Below are 17,313 nucleotides of genomic sequence, written 5' to 3' on the forward strand. Positions count from 1 at the left end.
TCACAAAGCAATTTGTGGAAAAAGAAATCTTTATTTGCACAAAAATAGTGACAACAATTTACAACTTCCAGTGTGTCAGACACCTGTTCACCTTTTTCAGCAGACAATACATAAATACAAATAAAAGGAACACACTAAAATAACAAATCCCCTGTATATTACCAGTTCGCTATTCAACGATCATCGTTGATTTTGTGTTCTTTCTGAAACACCCTAAGATTTCACAAGATGGTACCAAAGTCTAAATAAGGACGTAAGCACAATTGATTGTTCTCGACTGAGAGACAATGTCGGAGACTTAAGTTTAGCCCGGGTTGTTAGTAGAAATGATGGATAATAATCGAAACTGAGTTTGAAAAATAACGTTTTGAAATAATGCTTTGTGGTATATGTACAGTTTCAATTATTAATACAATACTGGCAATTATAAACATTCTTAGGGACACACCAATTATCTGCTAAACATTAAATAAACAATAAAAGGAGATTACTGGAGTTGCGCTATATTAATCGGCTTAATGGGGAAGGAAATCATTTGAGCACATTTGAACAAATGAACAGTCCAGCATCAACAAAAACACTAATAAGATATTTACAGCGTTTGGCAATAAGAAGCTTTTAGCTGGCCTGTGAAATTGTATACAATGGTGCCTTGCGATACAAGTTAAATTTGTTCCATAGAAATGTACGGAAACGCCAATGCAGCTTACCCTGGCCACTAGGGGGCAGCATATTCATATAAACACATCACTCCACAAAGAAGCACTGATATTTGTCCTTCCTTGCTGATGATGAACATGCTTATGTTGTCTACATGTGTTGTCAAAAGGTATTTCAAGGCACCACTGTATTTTTTTTAATGCATCCAACTTGGATGTAATTATTCATATCTTGCAGTGTCTGAGCTTTGGGTTATAAAAGCTGGTGTGTGTGTACAAAGAATACATTGAATATTTTGTAAAGGCACATTGTGTAACTTCACTCGTGTTATATGTCGAAGTCAGGCGTCAAATCTGTTCAGTACGGTTAGCCACTCCGCAGTCCCGGTTTCTCGGTGGTCGTGTGTTTAATCCGTGCCAGGTTTGCGCTCCCTACAGGTGCGTGTCCTCCTCTTCGGGGATGACCTCTTTGAGCATGTTGTCGATGGGCACGATCCAGCCGTCGTTGTTGAACTCGCCGTTGAGGGCCATCATCTTCTCCTGCATTTCCGGCTGCACCTCCATCACCTCCAGTGTGGGGTTGTCGTGGTAACCGTTCTCCACCGTGTGCAGCTCCTCCGTCAGGTGTTGCTGGTGAGTTTCCAAAGATGTTCTATCAAGTTTTTTTTTTTTGGAGGCTGCTTGTTAGCATACATTAAAAACAAATGTACCTGGTTTTCATTGTAAGGCTTGCGGTGGTGGGACGCACACACGGCCAGGATGATGATCATAATCAGCAGAGCGCCGCACGAAGCCAAAATGGCAATCAGGGTTTTGTTATCGGTCGGTTTCTTCATGCGGACAAGAAGAATCATCCAACGTAAACGTTAGTGGCTTATAAATGTGCCGAATCAGCTTTCAACCCACCTTAATTATTTCCTCGTAATACTGAGTCGCCAGGGCTGTTTTCACTGTACGACCAAAAAAATATATATTTTATGCTTTTTGTTTGCGGTCGGATGGAAGCAGGCAGCCGTACCTTTGCCGTTGATCTCCACGCAGTCGAACATGAGTTTGCCTTTATGGTGGCGCCATGTCAAGGTGCAGTTTCCATCCCTCAGGTTGCCCATGAGGCGCTTGCACACTTCCACCAGATCTTTTTCTTCCTCCTTCTAAACGGGCACAATTGGCAAAGTCGGTGAAGAGATACATAGAAGTAGAAACTGTTAGAATTTAAGAACAGAAGATTGACCCTTACCTCTTGTCCATTGTTCAGCGAGTACTAGACAATGAAAAAAACAATATTGTATGTCAGCAATTTTTATTTTGAATAAGTACTTAACTGTCCCGTCTTACCGAAAACTTCTTTGGATAAGCTCCAGTGGCTGTGGTCACTGTGGTTCTTTTGAAGGATGTGGCGCCAGAGGTCGCACTTGTGGTTGTGACCGCGGAGGTCGCAGTTGAGGCCGGGATGGGAGACCCCGTGGTGGTCTGCTCCGTCACAGCTGCTTTGGTCGTCCCTGAAGTCTGTTGGAGGCTGGTCGCAGTGGTTCCGGCTAAGTGGATCAAAATGGATGTTTACTGGTGATTGGGCATGGAAAAAAAAAACCTCACCTGTTATGACGTCCCCTCGAGTTGTCTTGAGGATGACGGTGGTGCCCAAGGTCAGCTGAATCGTCGCCGTCGTGCCATCCGTGGGCACTTTACCCGTCGGCGTGACCGTGATGACGTTTTGGGTCGGTGCGGGGGCTTGCGTGGCGCCCGTCGTCGCGACCGTCAGGCTGGCTTTTGTCGTTATAACCGAGGCAGGGGTAGCTTTCCCGACAGTAGGTGGCGCACTGGAGGCGGCCGTAGCAACCTTTGTTTGCGCTTGCGTCGGGGCTGGCGTGACCTTGGGAGCGACCGTCGTCGCGACGGGAAGTAAGGGGACCACCGGTGGAATCGTCGGGGCCTGCGTCACCTTAACTTTGTCGCTCTTCGTCGGCGCTAAAGTGTGTAGTTTTTGAGTAACGGGATCGACTACAGCCTGAATTGTAGTTATGCTGGCAATGGTTGGCGCTTTGGTGGGCGGAACAGTCATCCCTTGTGTGTGCGCATCCTTCGTTACGGTGACTCCGATAGTTGCACTTGCGTCGTCTGCGTGCGCGTTGTGACATAAAAGACCTAAAAAAAAAAAAAATCCAGGAAGAACGTATCACATGGGCAGTGGGAGCCACAAACAAAGGAACATTCAATTGTCAAAATATAAATAATATAAACCTTAAACGCCCATTGCTATCCATCTTCATCTGCCGCTCTATTTTTAGCGACCAGGCCAGGATGTTGAATACAATCCACTTGGAAACACCACACCTATGCAGACCACTACCTTTTTCATGTGTGTGTGTTTTGTGCAGCACAGTGGACAATCCTCGGCTGCACTACAATGGCGTCTGGCTCCAACTGCCCCTGTGGATTGTGACCTCCGCCCATCTATTGTGTTATATCCCGCGTACGCAAAACCACCGATGACCAGCACAATTAGCCGAGGCATTTATCGGAGATGATGTCATCACCTTGCCAGCAAAGAGGTATGTCGTAATATTTGAACAACTTTTCAGGATGTATTGAAAGGTTGTTCAGTGAATGTATTTTTCTTGTCCTCCTGACCCTCAGCTGTCACTGCCGCATCTGTTTCTTTTCCCGCCACTATCTCCACCGAGGTTGTTTTTACCTCACCCGCACATTCCTCATGATGTAGGTCACCTGTGGGTCATCAGATCCACTTGCACTATGGTTCAAAGGTGCTACTAGTTCAAGGCACTAAAACCTCTCGTGTGATAGTCATGTTAAAAAGGTTGTTTTTAAAAGGAGAAACAAATTATTTACTAAAATCCTGCTAACCCGCGTTCTGCCTTTTCCGCTTTCGTGCTTGGCGGAGGGAATAACATTTTTATAGTGAACCCGCGGTGCTTGACGGAAGGTCACGGGAGGTCAAAGGGTATTCTCACACGCTTTGCCCTCCTACTGTTTGATTTGACCTCCCCCTCATTTTTTTTTTCAACTGCTCTATCTCTAATAAGGCACCCACATTTTAAGTGATTTTTTTTTTCTTTTCTTGAGTTCAGCCTTAATGATCTTTTCAGACTTGCTAGTTACATTTTACGGCCTCCCGTGTATTTCCAACCTCTTTGTTGCTAAATACGGTGACAAGAGCATGACTCCAAAAGCGTAAAAATCAGCTAAGTTGTTCAGGAAGACATTCCCTCGACAAATCGGACACATTTATGAGCGTATTTGTCTGCCGGCCAGTTAGTAGTTTGCCAAGGACTGCGGCCCTGAACCGGTCACAAAAACAATGAGCTCCAAAAAGAGCCAGTGGGACAAATCTTCCTCATTACTTTGGTGACACCTCGCACAAAGAGCCCCCACGTGCGCCCGTGTGACAATTCCACATCCCTCGTTACACCAAGAGAGCTAATTCAGCCCGGCCCGCCTTTGTGAGGGGGCACCGGGTGGAAGCCGGATAAGGGAGGGGTCCCGTTAGGAGGTGAGGGGGGCGGGAGTGTAGTCGGTGGGAATAAAGAGCGAGACGAGTGAAAGGGAGGAGGGCCAGAGGAGAGAACATGAAGAGACGCTGTAAATTTAACTGCCAAATGCAAATGGACGGCCACACACATTATCCACACACTCCTCGTCCTTGGAAACCAGACCGGTATGTGTGTTGACACAAGCTGCGGAGGAAGTTAATGATCAAAGTTCATTATTACACCCCTCGAAATGTCGTCACGGGTCAAACGGGAATCAAGATAGCTTTAAATGCCACCTATAAATGTATTCATCTGATCAACATAGCTAATTTGAACAGTCTGCTCTGATGGATGTTGCAACCGGGAGTTGAAATGCTATGACGAGCCAGATAAAAAAAAAAAGAAAACGGACGAAAACAAGGCGGACACCATGCGGTGCAGAGGAGGTCCGGGTCGGTACCAGTCGCTGGGCTTGATGAATGTCTGACACCTGGGAGAGCATCATGGCATTCAAGAGAAGAATGTGGGCTCGCAGTGTGGAGGCGATCTGTCACGAAATGTCAAACCGCTGTCGGGATATGTATAAATGATGACATCCTGCGTGAGCAGTCAAAACTCAGTCCGAGATAAAATGCACGTCTCGGTTAATACACCCTCTTATTGTCCTTATTAGGTCCAAAAGAAAGGGAACCATATTTGGTTGAGTGGGGTTACAATTGTCCCAGCGTGCCTATAAAGTATTACAACTTCCTTGGCAGAGGTAATAAAAGCAAAACATACACAAGCAAGTAGTAGTACTGGTAACGCAATTATGTTCTTGTAACTGACTCCCAGTAGTAAATGAATATAAAATGTTATGCAATTGTGTCACACTTTTACTAACTTTTTTTTAATTCCACCAGGCCCATATGAAAAGAATCTTCTTCCATCTCCTGCTACCACACCCTCCTTGGGAACCAGGATGTTGATCGAAAGTATTTCCCCCCCCTCCACCTATTGTTCTCACTTCTCTCCCATGCTTACTGGCCAGCAAAGACAACCGAAGCAATGTGCCAAAGCCGGCAGCGTCTCCCCCCTCGGCACCCTGGTGTCCTGGAGCGTCTGTTATCTTGTAGGAAATGGACTGGTCACAACCCAGAGAGGACAGATGGTCTGCGTGATGTTAGGAAGTCCTGGTGAGGACTGATAACCAATGATGCGACCTCTTCCTGTCGGCCCACATCCAGCCGTTTGATTCAAGTATTTTTTGGGAGGTAAGTCATAGGTTGCTTTGACACTAAATGTGAGCATATGATGGCATCAGGTCAAAGTGACTAAAACCCACCCTAGAGTTTGGTTAACTACTTTGGAAGTGACCTTTTGACTCCTGGTTTAACCTGGCGGACTCAAAATGAATTTGCCATGCCTGCTACATATTACAATTTCGTTGGCGATGTTAATAATCCAAAATAATGCAAAAGTCATAAGCCCTGATAAGAAACATTTCTCTTTTTCTTTTTTTTTATTAATTGTATTTGATAAACCAGGGTATATAAAAATCCTTGTAATAATATAATTTAAGTTTTTATTATTCTTTTATTTTTTAATTATTATATTTTTTTATAGTTTATAAGATGTCATTTTATTTATTTTATAAGTTTCGGTATGGTATTTTGAATTTTGTATTTCCATTCCCGGTTTAGGAGTTAGTGTATGATCCCCCCCTTAAAAACAAACAAACAAATACGCACACAGCCATGTATGTTCACACACTTCTTTCTATTTTTAGGTGTTTGTATTGTGCTGACGGGTTTTCTATCAAGGGGAGGGCTGTGTCACACACACGTTGCTTTTCCCAGGGCGGAAAAATAAAAGCTCGCATTTGAATTCTCGTAATGCGGTGGCTGAGGCAGGTGCATAATTGAAGAAAATCTCTTTACTTGCCGCCAGGGAGGGAGGTCATGGGTCCACTTCATTATTCAAGATGTTTGTGTGTGTGGTGAGAAGCCCTTCACTTGGAGCGGGGGGGGGGGGTTGCGGGGGCAGATGTTTCAGCTCTTAGTCCTACTTTCAGATATGATTACAACGACCTTGGTACTGATTGCATAGCGCCAACATGAAGACGGATAAAAAGGCTGGTTCTTTTTTTTTTTAACCCCTTCATTTCAATCATTTCATTTTTATATTCAATACATTTGAAATAATATTTCAAATTTTTTTAATTAAATGTAACAAATTAATTGTAATGTAATTGATCATTTTATAATAATTTAACAAGTTTGTTTTGAAAAAAATGTCGATTAGTTGTATTGTTAATGTCTGTTTTAATGTAGAGAAATACACGCAACTGTAATAATTCAACATAACTTTCAATAATTTAATGTTAATGTAAATGAATGGAATTTTAATAAACTTACATATATTATATTTTAGTATTTTTTTTAATTTAAACTTTGAAAAATTAAAACAAGCGCTGATGATGCTGTAAGAACAAAGTTATAAGAAATGCTAGTATTCAAACTAACTTTTTAAATTGGTGACCCCAAAATGACTCCGTGAGCATCCCACTTGAGCACACCTGTTGCTTCTTTTACGCTTCCGATTTCTTATTCTTTTTTTTTTTCCCACCGAAGAGTAAAAACTCGTGTACTCACTAAACGATAGCAGCAAACACGTGATCCTCATGGTGGCTGCCATCCTATTTGTGCGTTCTTCTCCTTCTCCCAGATGTCGCTATCATTCATGCAGCGGATGAGTTTTCGAGTTTGCGAAAACTGGAGCCTTCACGCCTTTCTCCTCCAATTGGAAGTAAATGATCTCGCCGTGCCGTGCGGGCCTTTTGTGTTTTCTTCCTTAAAAGCTAAAGCCAAGAATGCTTTTGTGCATGCTTGCGTCCCGGGCCCTCTTTGCAGGGATGGAGATTTTGGAGGAGGGGGGGGGGTGTTGAGTTTTTCTGCCGTCTCCTTGGCTGCGCTTGCTCCCTCCCTCTCCCTTTCGATCCTGGCTGGTATTGTGCTCAACGCGGCCCTCGCTCTTGCACTAAAGCGTTGCTCATTGCCATCCCCGAAGCATGCCTTGCCTCCCTTATCAAGAGCGCGGGCGGGCCAATCCCGGCTCGGCGTTTTAAATAACAAAGGAAATGGGGAGACAATGAGGCCCTCCGCTCCTAAAATGGTGCGTGACATCAAGGACGAGGGGTGAAGTCTCACCAGAGCGTTTGATCGCAGGGGAAAGTCAGCATTTTGTCAGATCGTGACATTTGGGTAGAAACACAAAAATGGATCATCAGCATACAAAATAGATAGACATGTAAAACTGGAATTCAATAATGAAAAATAGCACAAAACAATGACAGCAAATAAAATATAAAGTCATGAAACGTAACTTTCAAATGCTAAAATAAATTAGCTATGTTTGTCCCTCAAACAATGTTAATTTGTTAACTTGGTCTCAAAATGTAATGACACTCCACAACTGTAGGGGGAGCCATAAGATAAACACACTAAAACAAAATATATATATATAAACAAGTCTAGCCTTCAAAATTGAAACTTAATTCAGCACATTTTAGTATCAAATTTAGCATAGCGTTCCGTTACCTGCGAAATGTCACGTAAAAGGACCAAAAGTGAAACATCAATTGTGAATTCTTCTCAAATTGTTCAAACGTCATACTTTGAAGCCTTTTTTTTTTTTTCCCTCCTCTCTCTTTCTTTACTTTCCTGCCGGCCATTATTAAATAACTGATGCAGTGGCAGGAAACGGCCAGGAAAACTTCCACACCCCTGATCTTATCCAAGCTACTTCTTTCCCCAGACGTCAACACGCACATGAAACAACATGGGGGGAAAATAAACTCTCAAATCCACTCTTCACCAATTTCAAAGGTATGTAAATCACAATTGCTTTCCTTTTAAAACTAAAAACACTCAAACCCAATAATGAACCAAGAATTTGAATCCTGATGGATGCTCAACATAAATTGAAACCCCAAAAAAGCTAGGTTAAATTACGAGTGGGATTACCCGGCTACCACCCAGCGATCGGTACCGTTTCACAAACACTGATAGAGGCGCTGATGAGCACCAGACGCTTGTTGAAGTAGGGGGGGGGCGTAGATCTGGAGGAGTCCTCGGTGGGGTGATGCCTTTGCACCACATTCTTAAAATGCTCCTGTCATTGTGGAGGCTAATGAAGGATGGATTTGAGGGGGGTACAGTGCCCACCCACCCCCTCTCTCTCAGTTTGTTAGACTGCAGGACAGAAAAGTTGGACGGGATGGAGCGGCTGAGCTCACAAGTGAGGAATTCAAACGCCGGACATGAGAGGGCAGGGCCCGATGCCACTAGTTTGTGTGTGTATAAACACGGCACGCATATACAAATCCGCGGCGATTACTCACCACCGAAGGGGAAAGGATGACATTTCATTTTTTTCAGTATCCCCCAAATCAGTTTATTATCCTGCCTCACCAACCTAGATTGATTGATAAAAGAAGGTTCCAGTCATTTGTGTTGACATTTCAGCTTTGCGTGCGTCGCATCTTTTGAAAATACTTCCGACTCAAACGAGACACAAAGCTCACTCTCTCCGGAAACGACGTGACACATCCTTCCCTCGCTCCCTTCCGTCGTTTGTCATCCCGTCACTCAAACACTGACGGGTGCTTCCATTCTTCCCTGACATGCTTTGAGATGCCGAATTGTAGCTTTTGCGCTAAAGTTTCCCCAGGCAGGCAGTTCAGACTGGAGTGGCCACTTTTTCTCTCCATACATCCAGAGTACCTCTTTAATCCTCGAGGAACAATCGGCTCAACACTTGACTTTCAAATGGACATGCTAACGTTGTAGCGTAGCTAAAAGTACAAAATGGCTAACTTGAGTTCTTTTAGGTTAAAGGTGAGGAGTTGCATTCAAGGTACTTTGGAAAGGACGTATGATGTTTTGCTCTCGTTCAAGGAGAATCACAAATATTTAATCGGTAAACAGTTGTCAGACTTGCTACAGCGTGCGGCGTGGGAGGACGCGCCGTGTAATGATTGGATGCAGAACACTCCACACCTTGTTATCTGGTACCAAGCGGAGCGGCATCTGGAACATTAAGGAGTGCGCACGTGTGTTGAGGGGAGGGGGTGGAAAACAAAATTGTGTCAGGGAGTTCTGGGTTGAAGCAGATGGCGCTTCCCTCGACTCTGACTGAGGCGCTTTGCTGTCGGCTCTCTTTTTGGAGGCCACGCGTCAGTAGATGGGGTCAAAGGTGAACGTGAGGATGGAGGTGTGTACGCCTTCCCCAGATAGAAAAGAATGACGGAGTGATACTTCTATCTTTGGCCGATAGGATTCACAGAGAGCTGACTTATCTGCTGGCGCTATCGCTGCAAACTGTTGGCGAGATCCACAGCAGACGTCGAGTATTTTTTGGGACGGTTCACAGTTAGATTTTATGTTTTAAAATGTTGTCAAAATAGGCTTGTTACTTTTTTAGAAATTTTAACATGACAAAATAAATAAATAAAAGACAGAAATGAAAGGTATTGGACATAGACTCTTGTGGTACACCAAATAATCACTTAATTTTTCTTTTTAATCCAGTACAATAAATTTACGTACAATTTAGTTGTATATACCTTTGAGATTAAATATATTTGCATTCCGTAAAAAACGCTTCTTTTCAAACTGTTTTTTTTTTTTAATTAGAAGAAAAATGTGCATTGGTAGACTCTAACTTGGTGTTCAAAATTAACCTGTACCATTGAACCGCGTGTTAACTAGTAGTCAGTGTGCACATGCCGACGATTTTCAATTAACCCGAAGAAAAAGTTGAACTTGGGTTAGCCTGACGGTAACATTGTTAATGGACAACTATATTATTCTGCGCGGGCGATGTGACGGGAGTTGTTGACGCAAAATTTTCTCAAACCGATTTGCCGTGATTTCCAAATCTTTGGTGGTAAGGTTTGTTTATGTCTGCCCGCATGGATGAATGTGGTAACAACTTGACCTCGGGCACGTGTTATTTATAGCCTGACGCAAATACAACAAGGGGATGGATGGGAGGGGTTGCAAGCGGAGAGATGGACTGATGTGTTTGAAAAGCAGGAACAGGAAATGAAGTTCTGGATGCGCAGAGACGTTCTGGTTCTGCCCGTCCGACAGCGGTGACACCAGAGTGGGCCGTTTATTCCTCGAATGGGTGCGGCTCAGGAAGCTGCAAATAGAGGCTTCCCAAGCAAAATGTTGGAAGGGCAGTTCCTGCGGTTCTATAGGAGGAAGTGCGGTTGCAGCCCAGGGGCACGGAGGAAGGACCACCGAGAGCAATTCTGACAAATATTTAAAGTTACTTCAATCCACTTGCAGTGGGGGGGGGGGGGGGGGTTGGGGGGCAACAGGAAATATGACATTTGAGTTACTTCCATCGTGCAATGTTAATATGTCATCCATCTGCATGTGTTGTATAATATTCAACCAGTTTGGACACTGATGGCATTTAAAGGAAAAGTTGCAACAAATTCCCAGTTCAGTCAGCCAGTAGTCAGTCTGTCTCCCATCCATTGATTTGCTCCAATGCATTGCGTGTCTGTCTGTGTTCGAGGTGATTGGTTTAGGGTGCCCATCGGGGTTCCCTCACCCTCCATCCGGTCACTCGGCTCTGCGGCCCTGCAACGCCATCGCAGGGGAAAAAATCTGGAACGCGATGAGTCGGAGTTCGTCGTCCGCCGGTGTCGAGGAGGCGAGCTACTGGACCATGATGACTGCGCGGCGGCCATTCTAGACCACAACGACTTTATTCAATTAAGTCAGTGTCTTAAACTCGTATTGAGATGAGAGCTGACCTTCGGGTGCTAAAAGGAAAGTAATTATTTTGTTTCATGTCTTTTCGAAGTATTGGCGGATGAAGATGACGAGCTTGGTTTCTCTCCACTGGCCACCTCTGTGTATCCTTTCAATGCCTTTTAAAGATATTCCCATCCAGTTTTCTCGTTCTACTTCTTTGACTTGCTTTGAAATAGGCCAGACTATCAGGAGCCCACAGAGGTTTGTTCTCTTGTCTTTTGATTTATATAAATTTAATAAATCTTCTTTTTTTGATGTGGGTCTTGGTAGTTCCTCTCTCTGGATGGCAACAGTCTGACCACAGCAGATCTGGTGGCTTTAGGCCAAGGCTTGTTCAAAGTAAAGGTGAGTTTGATTCATTTATTATTTACTTTTCACCAAGATTGCTTTACAGTTTTCACCACAATTTTTAGTTTCTCTAAAATCATTGTATATTTTTATTTAGATGCAAATTTATATTTTTTTCTTTAGTTTCCATTTGAATTTTTATTCCATTCCCTACCCCTCAGTTAACCCCAGAAGCAGTGGACAGGGTCATCAAATGCAGAGCAGTGATTGATGGCTTTCTAAAGGAAGGAAAAGGTATTTTGTACAGTATTAAGAGAAGGAAAAAAAAAAACTTTGAAATCCTCACATTATATGTATCTGCAGTTGTGTATGGAGTCAACACAGGCTTTGGTAAATTTGCTCACACGCTCATACCGAATGATCAACTTGTGTAAGTCAAACATCCATGAGCAAGAACTTATTGAATCAACACAAGTATAGTTCCTGAGGATGTTCCATTTTTTTTTTTTGTTTGTTTGCAGGATGTTGCAAGAGAATCTTATTCACTCCCACAGTGCTGGTAGCTAACCTGAGTTTGACGCACTAAAGTATTCCTCCAATGAGCAAGCGATCTCACTTGCGTTTGTGTGCGAAGGTGTGGGTTCCCCGTTGAGCGTGGAGAGAACACGGATGCTGCTGGTGCAGAGGATCAATGTCCTGGCTAAAGGCTACAGCGGGATCTCCATGGAAACACTCGATGACATCATCAAAGCTTTCAATGGTACGCTTTTGCCGAAACATGATGCTGAAGTTGGCAAATCAATTCTTTCATCTTAACATTTGTGTGCTCCAGCATCCTGCCTGTCCTGGGTACCAGAGAAAGGCACGCTGGGGGCGAGCGGCGACCTGGCCCCCCTGGCCCACCTGGCGCTGGGTTTGATGGGGGAGGGCAGAATGTGGTCGCCACAAAGCGGTTGGGCCCAGGCCAAGGCGGTGAGTTGGGCTTTCCTCAAGTAAGAACCAGAATCAGAAAATGTCAGGTCATTCATTTTTGCAGGTGCTGGAAGGACATGGTCTCAAACCTCTTGTGCTGAAGCCAAAAGAGGTAAGGATCCCTTGAGTATTATTGAAAAATATTTTCATTTTATTCCCATGCAATTCTGACAACTGCCTAAAAAAAAAGTCACTTTATAGTCATTTCAATTTGTGATCTGTGACGTTAGGGCTTAGCTCTGATCAACGGCACTCAGATGATCTCATCTCTGGGAGCGGAGGCTGTGGAGCGGGCGTTGGCCATCGCCAGACAAGCTGATGTCGTCGCCGCTTTAACTTTAGAGGCCCTGAGAGGAAGCGTGCGACCTTTCCATCCCGGTAACTCGGGTCGGACTGGGATAAAGTGCAGCACGCACCAGACACATCATCAAATGAATTATTATTCTCATCCCCTTTATATTTTGCTGTGTTGCAGCCATACATGCGGTGAAACCACATCCTGGACAGAAGGAAGTGGCCGAGAGGCTGTGCGCTCTTTTGGACTCCCCCGTTTTCCCTTCCCAGATTTCAGGTGGATTGCTATAAAGGGCTGTGATTAAATATTTCAATTGTGCTATAAATAAATGCTGATTGAGTCAATGATCTTGCTGAAGAAAGTCACAGATCCTGCAACCGTGTCCAGGATGCCTACACACTGCGTTGCATCCCACAGGTAAGGTTTCATTTGACATTTTCCTCGTTTTATCGATTCGCTGTTGGTTTTCTTTGGATTGGCTGCACGCTTTTGCTCATTCCAGGTTCATGGAATTGTGAATGACACCATCAAGTTTGTCCAGATGATCATTTCAACGGAGATGAACAGTGCCACTGACAACCCTGTATCCCTCAAGAACATTTTTAGAAATGATATATTTTTTTATTGTTCTTTATTCTATTATTATTACTCAAAAAAGTATTATTCTAATATTGTGTATTTCGATTGATATAATATTCTTGTGCGGACCTCAAAACCTGCTTTTCAATCTGTCTGGATGTAATTCACAATATCTCCACAAGGTGGAAGTGTTTCTCCCCCTCAATTACGCCAAACTTGCATGATGGGTCCTCAACTTGACTTCAGCTGGTCTTTGCTGAGATGAATGAGGTCATTTCTGGAGGGAATTTCCACGGAGAGTATCCTGCTAAGGTACGATGATGTGATAGATGATGATCCATCCATTCTAATCCTATTTGGGTTGGCAAGGAAAGTGGAAAGGGAGTTGTTGGATACAATGAGGCAGAACTATTTATGTTCAGGCACTGGACTACCTGGCCATCGGTGTGCACGAGCTGGCCAATTTAAGCGAGAGGAGGATCGAAAGGCTGATGAACCCGCCTCTCAGCGAGCTGCCGGCTTTCTTGGTCCAAGATGGAGGCTTGAACTCGGGCTTCATGATCGCACACTGTACCGCCGCTGCTTTGGGTTCGTCCCCGTACAGTCTGTTTTCCGATACAATTACCAAAATATTAAAAATGTTGGACTCTTTTGTAGTTTCCGAGTCCAAGGCTCTGTGTCACCCGTCCTCCGTTGACTCCCTATCCACCAGTGCCGCCACGGAAGACCACGTGTCCATGGGCGGCTGGGCTGCCCGCAAAGCTCTCACAATCGTGGAGCATGTAGAGCAAGGTCATGCAACTCCTCCCCCCTCACGTATGCCTTAATTTTATGTAAGAAAATTTATTTTCTTCAGTGTTGGCCATCGAGCTGCTGGCTGCCTGTCAGGCTCTGGAGTTCCTACGTCCACTCGAGACCACTGCACCTCTGGAGAGGGTCTACCGGCTTGTCCGCTCTGTCGTCAGGTGTGTGCTCTCAATGAGATACCAACACATTTTCACGTAAGTTCTGCTAATGCTAACAGATGTCTTCTCCCCAGTGCTTGGGATAAAGATCGCATCATGAGCCATGATATCGAGGTGGCTCACACACTCCTCAGACAGCAAAAGGCAAGTGTGCCCCGATTATTTAAAATAGTCGTACAGTATCAATTTGTGACTGTTTGCAGGTGTGGGCTGAGATTCAACCATACATGGACAAATACCGAAACAAGATGAAAGAATGAGACACAAGAGGACAAAAATATACAGGTTCCATTTCATTGGGCAGGGTTGTTCTATAAATAAAAAATACTGTTAACTTTACACACATCACAACTGATCGTATTCCAATGAAAAAAAAAAACAAAAGCAGACACACTATTGATCATTAATTACATCACATCAAGATAAACCTTTCAAATGAAAAACAACTTGTCCAGAAAGTTTGGTTAAAAATCCTACACATTTGGTACCACACAACTACACAGCTGGACCTTTGTTCATGTGACGCAAATTAAGCGGGACTAGAAACTACCGTAATTTCCGGACTATAAGACGAGTTTTTTTTTTTTTCATGGTTTGGGGGGGGGGGGGGGGGGTAATTTATACTGAGGAGCAACTTTTATGTGAATTTTTTCAAAAATTTAAAAAAGAAAGTGAAACCGCCATGTCGCAAGGGATTACTGTAATTTGAATTTCAAGTGACGTCAGATGGTTTTATAAACGTGGTATGTAATAGTTGTTTGAATAACTCTGTGTGTCACGTCAGGCCCGTTCTCAGCTCTTCGTTTGTGTTTGTCACGTTAGCATACCTATCGTTTAGCCTGTTGTTGCTCGTTCATGTCTGTTCTTGGTGTTGGATTTTGTCGAATAAATTTCCCCCAAAATGCGACTTGTATTTGGGTTTTTTTCACATTGTGCATTTTATGGCTAATGCGACCTATACTTTGGAGCGACTTTTATTCAGATAAAGATGGTACTTTCTACTCAACAGGTGATTTGGTCTGTACATGGAGGGTGCCCAGCGGACGCAAGCACCCGGTCCTTCTCCTTGATGGCCTCTTTTCCATCCGCGCCAAGTTCGGACGTTCATCCAGCGAGCGCAGCTCGGGTCTTCACGCTGAAGGTGAGGCCTTGTCATGAAAACTGTATCTGCTGTACGGTGGGAATCTGCACGACAGAGTATAAGTGGGGTCAGAGTTGACTCTATGGAAAGCCATCAAGTGTAAAATTCAACCAAGTCAATGCAATATTTCCGAAAACATGTCCGTCAAGAGTCTCTGCCTACCTGTTGATACGAGGTGGTGTACACCATGACGTTCTGCTGCTGACCATCCGCTGTTATAATTCCTGCTGGGAGAGGGTTTGCTGCAAAGAGTGGAAAATGACAGAATTGTTAAACAGAAATTGCTTTTGAAAACAATCAGGGTGGCTAGCCAAATAAATATATAGTATTAAAGTCAGCTTACTGAAGGTCTCGTCCGTGAGCTCCTCCCCAAGGCTTTCGCCCACAGACACACCAGGCATGCCTTTCTCCCCTTTCATTGCCTGGTGAATAGAAATATAGCCCATTTATTTTCACGCATTGTAATTCAAGTGGTCAAGTAAAATAATTTATTTTAAATGTGTAATAAGTACATATGCAAGCTGTTAAGACCGCCACTCATGTCTCACCTCTCGGAACTTCTGCAAGTAGAGCTTGAGTGGCTCCACGTACATGTCGAAGCCCAGCGTGGACATGGCGAACAGGATGTCCTCGCCGTTAATGGTCTTGCGCTTCTCCTGGTGGCAGCGCTCGCTCGCCTCGCTCGTGATGAAGCTGATGAACTCGCTCACGCATTCCTGCACGCACTCCTTGGCGTCCTTCGCAATCTGCAGACGGAGACGGATTGTCGCGTCGGGTTCCGATGCATGTGACCTAAGTAAGCATCGCAGGCCTGCGAACGAACCTTTCCAGTTTGCGGGACGGCGTTCTTCATTATTCGAGCCACGTTGGCGATGGGAAGATAAATGTCCTGCTCCCTGTAATTCTCCTTCACGCCACCGTCGTCGTGGTCGTTCATATTTTCATCTGGGTCCTCTAAAAAGAAAAAGAAAAAAAGGGCATATTTTGTTGTTTAGATGCCGTTATAGCAAATTGTACCATCACAAGGGTTAAAGCATCAATTACCATCTTGCTGCAGCACATAGTGAGCGGATGGGATGTACTCCCCAGCCATGCCCAGCTGAGAGGCATCGGTCGTGGCACCGTCTCCATCCATCTGGGGAACAGGCACGAATCCGTTTATTAGTAGATGCATCTATTTAGTGTTATTCTGGCTATGCAAAATAGGATTAAAAATATGACAGTTGTCAGACTATCTTGCAATATTTGTATTCTGCAAACTTGCGTATTTCCAGTGCTGCTGTACTAAATGAAGTGATTGAAGTCAATACTTAGCAATAATTCGTTCACTTTACAAATGCTACAAGCAGTTATTTATGGGGGGGAAGTAATTGGGGAAAATGTGTCATTCGGATGTACCCGCCTAAAATTACGCATTCAAATGTCAACGAACCGCACCCTTCGCTTAAGAAATATCGCCCCATTGGTTAAATATTTGTCGTGCAATCTTTAATATATTGCATTTGCTTTGCAATCCAAAAAAAAACTAGCCCACCAAAAAAGACCCATCAAAATAACATGTATAGCTATGGTATGCTAACTAGCAGCTAGCTCACTAGCTTCCGATAACACCAAAATCCAGTATCTTGCGGAATTTGCCTGATTAAAAATACGTTGTTGTTATGCACCATTAAACAAGAAGCAAGCAATTCGGCTTTCTGTTACCTTCGATGGCTAAACCGCTGTTCACGCATACGGCGTCCATTGCATAAATGGACATTTTGCATCCACACTACGGAAAGCGTCGGCCCTGTTTCTTTGTCGGAGGGGAACGTGGCTGCGGCCCGAATCGTATTAATCGACAATTATAAAGTTTCGCTAGGGAGATAACTTCCTTACGAACGGACGAAAAATAAAAAAAAAGGAGCCGGACGACGGACATTTCCATTCGAGCTAACGAGGAATCGGTTAGCAATCATTGGCCGGAGCCAGACACAGACCTGCAATGAAGCCCTGGTTGGTTACCTTCCTGAGACGGCTGTTTGGTTGGACAGAAAATGGCTGCGAAAGGACCAGTCCCAGCGCGGAGCCACAGCTGCGTTACCGGCTCTGACCAGTAGGGCGCTACGGTGCGT

The 17,313-nt window shown here is 44.2% G+C and overlaps 4 protein-coding genes across 9 annotated transcripts in view; 2 read left to right on the forward strand and 2 right to left on the reverse strand.

The window, feature by feature from the left end:
- Positions 1 to 11: 11 nt before the first annotated feature.
- podxl (podocalyxin-like) lies at positions 12 to 7,204 on the reverse strand. The gene is made up of 8 exons (XM_061268116.1): positions 6,781 to 7,204; positions 2,253 to 2,801; positions 1,995 to 2,194; positions 1,897 to 1,920; positions 1,678 to 1,810; positions 1,566 to 1,609; positions 1,370 to 1,489; positions 12 to 1,289 (listed from the first exon to the last, which is right to left on the reverse strand). Exons 1-8 carry the CDS (start codon positions 6,821 to 6,823, stop codon positions 1,092 to 1,094), a joined length of 1,311 nt encoding a protein of 436 aa, XP_061124100.1. The 5' UTR covers positions 6,824 to 7,204; the 3' UTR covers positions 12 to 1,091.
- LOC133145049 (histidine ammonia-lyase-like) lies at positions 5,340 to 14,485 on the forward strand. Of its 5 annotated transcripts, XM_061268114.1 has the most exons (22): positions 5,340 to 5,400; positions 7,943 to 8,013; positions 10,718 to 10,921; positions 11,009 to 11,060; positions 11,136 to 11,160; positions 11,230 to 11,304; positions 11,469 to 11,541; positions 11,611 to 11,677; positions 11,769 to 11,806; positions 11,882 to 12,007; positions 12,080 to 12,219; positions 12,284 to 12,331; positions 12,450 to 12,597; positions 12,695 to 12,790; positions 12,873 to 12,931; positions 13,017 to 13,097; positions 13,340 to 13,405; positions 13,516 to 13,681; positions 13,751 to 13,885; positions 13,950 to 14,058; positions 14,133 to 14,202; positions 14,262 to 14,485. In XM_061268114.1, the coding sequence occupies exons 9-22, from the start codon at positions 11,770 to 11,772 to the stop codon at positions 14,316 to 14,318; spliced, it is 1,338 nt and encodes a 445-aa protein (XP_061124098.1). In that variant the 5' UTR covers positions 5,340 to 5,400; positions 7,943 to 8,013; positions 10,718 to 10,921; positions 11,009 to 11,060; positions 11,136 to 11,160; positions 11,230 to 11,304; positions 11,469 to 11,541; positions 11,611 to 11,677; position 11,769; the 3' UTR covers positions 14,319 to 14,485. The 5 variants fall into 5 exon arrangements, with proteins under 5 accessions (XP_061124098.1, XP_061124095.1, XP_061124096.1 ...); XM_061268111.1 differs by lacking the exons at positions 5,340 to 5,400; positions 7,943 to 8,013 and having other exon boundaries at positions 10,506 to 10,921; XM_061268112.1 differs by lacking the exons at positions 5,340 to 5,400; positions 7,943 to 8,013 and having other exon boundaries at positions 10,506 to 10,921; positions 14,133 to 14,172.
- On the reverse strand, positions 14,339 to 17,294 carry LOC133145053 (nuclear transcription factor Y subunit beta-like). 2 transcript variants are annotated; one of them, XM_061268122.1, is made up of 7 exons: positions 17,179 to 17,294; positions 16,244 to 16,334; positions 16,023 to 16,153; positions 15,748 to 15,945; positions 15,543 to 15,621; positions 15,362 to 15,441; positions 14,339 to 15,243 (listed from the first exon to the last, which is right to left on the reverse strand). In XM_061268122.1, exons 2-7 carry the CDS (start codon positions 16,332 to 16,334, stop codon positions 15,211 to 15,213), a joined length of 612 nt encoding a protein of 203 aa, XP_061124106.1. In that variant the 5' UTR covers positions 17,179 to 17,294; the 3' UTR covers positions 14,339 to 15,210. The 2 variants fall into 2 exon arrangements, with proteins under 2 accessions (XP_061124106.1, XP_061124107.1); XM_061268123.1 differs by lacking the exon at positions 17,179 to 17,294 and adding an exon at positions 16,904 to 17,053.
- The window catches only part of chst11 (carbohydrate (chondroitin 4) sulfotransferase 11), a 29,573-nt gene continuing 29,403 nt past the window's right edge, over positions 17,144 to 17,313 (forward strand). Inside the window, exon 1 of the mRNA XM_061268120.1 lies at positions 17,144 to 17,307. The gene's annotated coding sequence lies outside the window, so the exon portion shown is untranslated. The remainder of the gene's footprint in view (positions 17,308 to 17,313) is intronic.

The sequence above is a fragment of the Syngnathus typhle genome, linkage group LG21 (assembly GCF_033458585.1).
Source record: "Syngnathus typhle isolate RoL2023-S1 ecotype Sweden linkage group LG21, RoL_Styp_1.0, whole genome shotgun sequence".
In the NCBI taxonomy this organism is placed as follows: domain Eukaryota; kingdom Metazoa; phylum Chordata; class Actinopteri; order Syngnathiformes; family Syngnathidae; genus Syngnathus; species Syngnathus typhle.

Excerpts from the sequence above, each read along its gene's own strand:
- podxl (XM_061268116.1), bottom strand. The coding sequence starts at position 6,823 with ATGGCAGCCACCATGAGGATCACGTGTTTGCTGCTATCGTTTA. Across the intron at positions 2,195-2,252 it reads TCGAGGGGACGTCATAACAG|CCGGAACCACTGCGACCAGC; the intron begins GTGAGGTTTTTT and ends TGATCCACTTAG. Across the intron at positions 1,490-1,565 it reads ATTACGAGGAAATAATTAAG|AAACCGACCGATAACAAAAC; the intron begins GTGGGTTGAAAG and ends GTCCGCATGAAG.
- LOC133145053 (XM_061268122.1), bottom strand. The coding sequence starts at position 16,334 with ATGGATGGAGACGGTGCCACGACCGATGCCTCTCAGCTGGGCATGGCT. Across the intron at positions 15,946-16,022 it reads CCGTCCCGCAAACTGGAAAG|ATTGCGAAGGACGCCAAGGA; the intron begins GTTCGTTCGCAG and ends CTCCGTCTGCAG. Across the intron at positions 15,442-15,542 it reads GCTCACGGACGAGACCTTCA|CAAACCCTCTCCCAGCAGGA; the intron begins GTAAGCTGACTT and ends CACTCTTTGCAG.
- LOC133145049 (XM_061268111.1), top strand. The coding sequence starts at position 10,690 with ATGCATTGCGTGTCTGTCTGTGTTCGAGGTGATTGGTTTAGGGTGCCC. Across the intron at positions 12,791-12,872 it reads TTTCCCTTCCCAGATTTCAG|AAAGTCACAGATCCTGCAAC; the intron begins GTGGATTGCTAT and ends ATCTTGCTGAAG. Across the intron at positions 12,932-13,016 it reads CACTGCGTTGCATCCCACAG|GTTCATGGAATTGTGAATGA; the intron begins GTAAGGTTTCAT and ends TGCTCATTCCAG.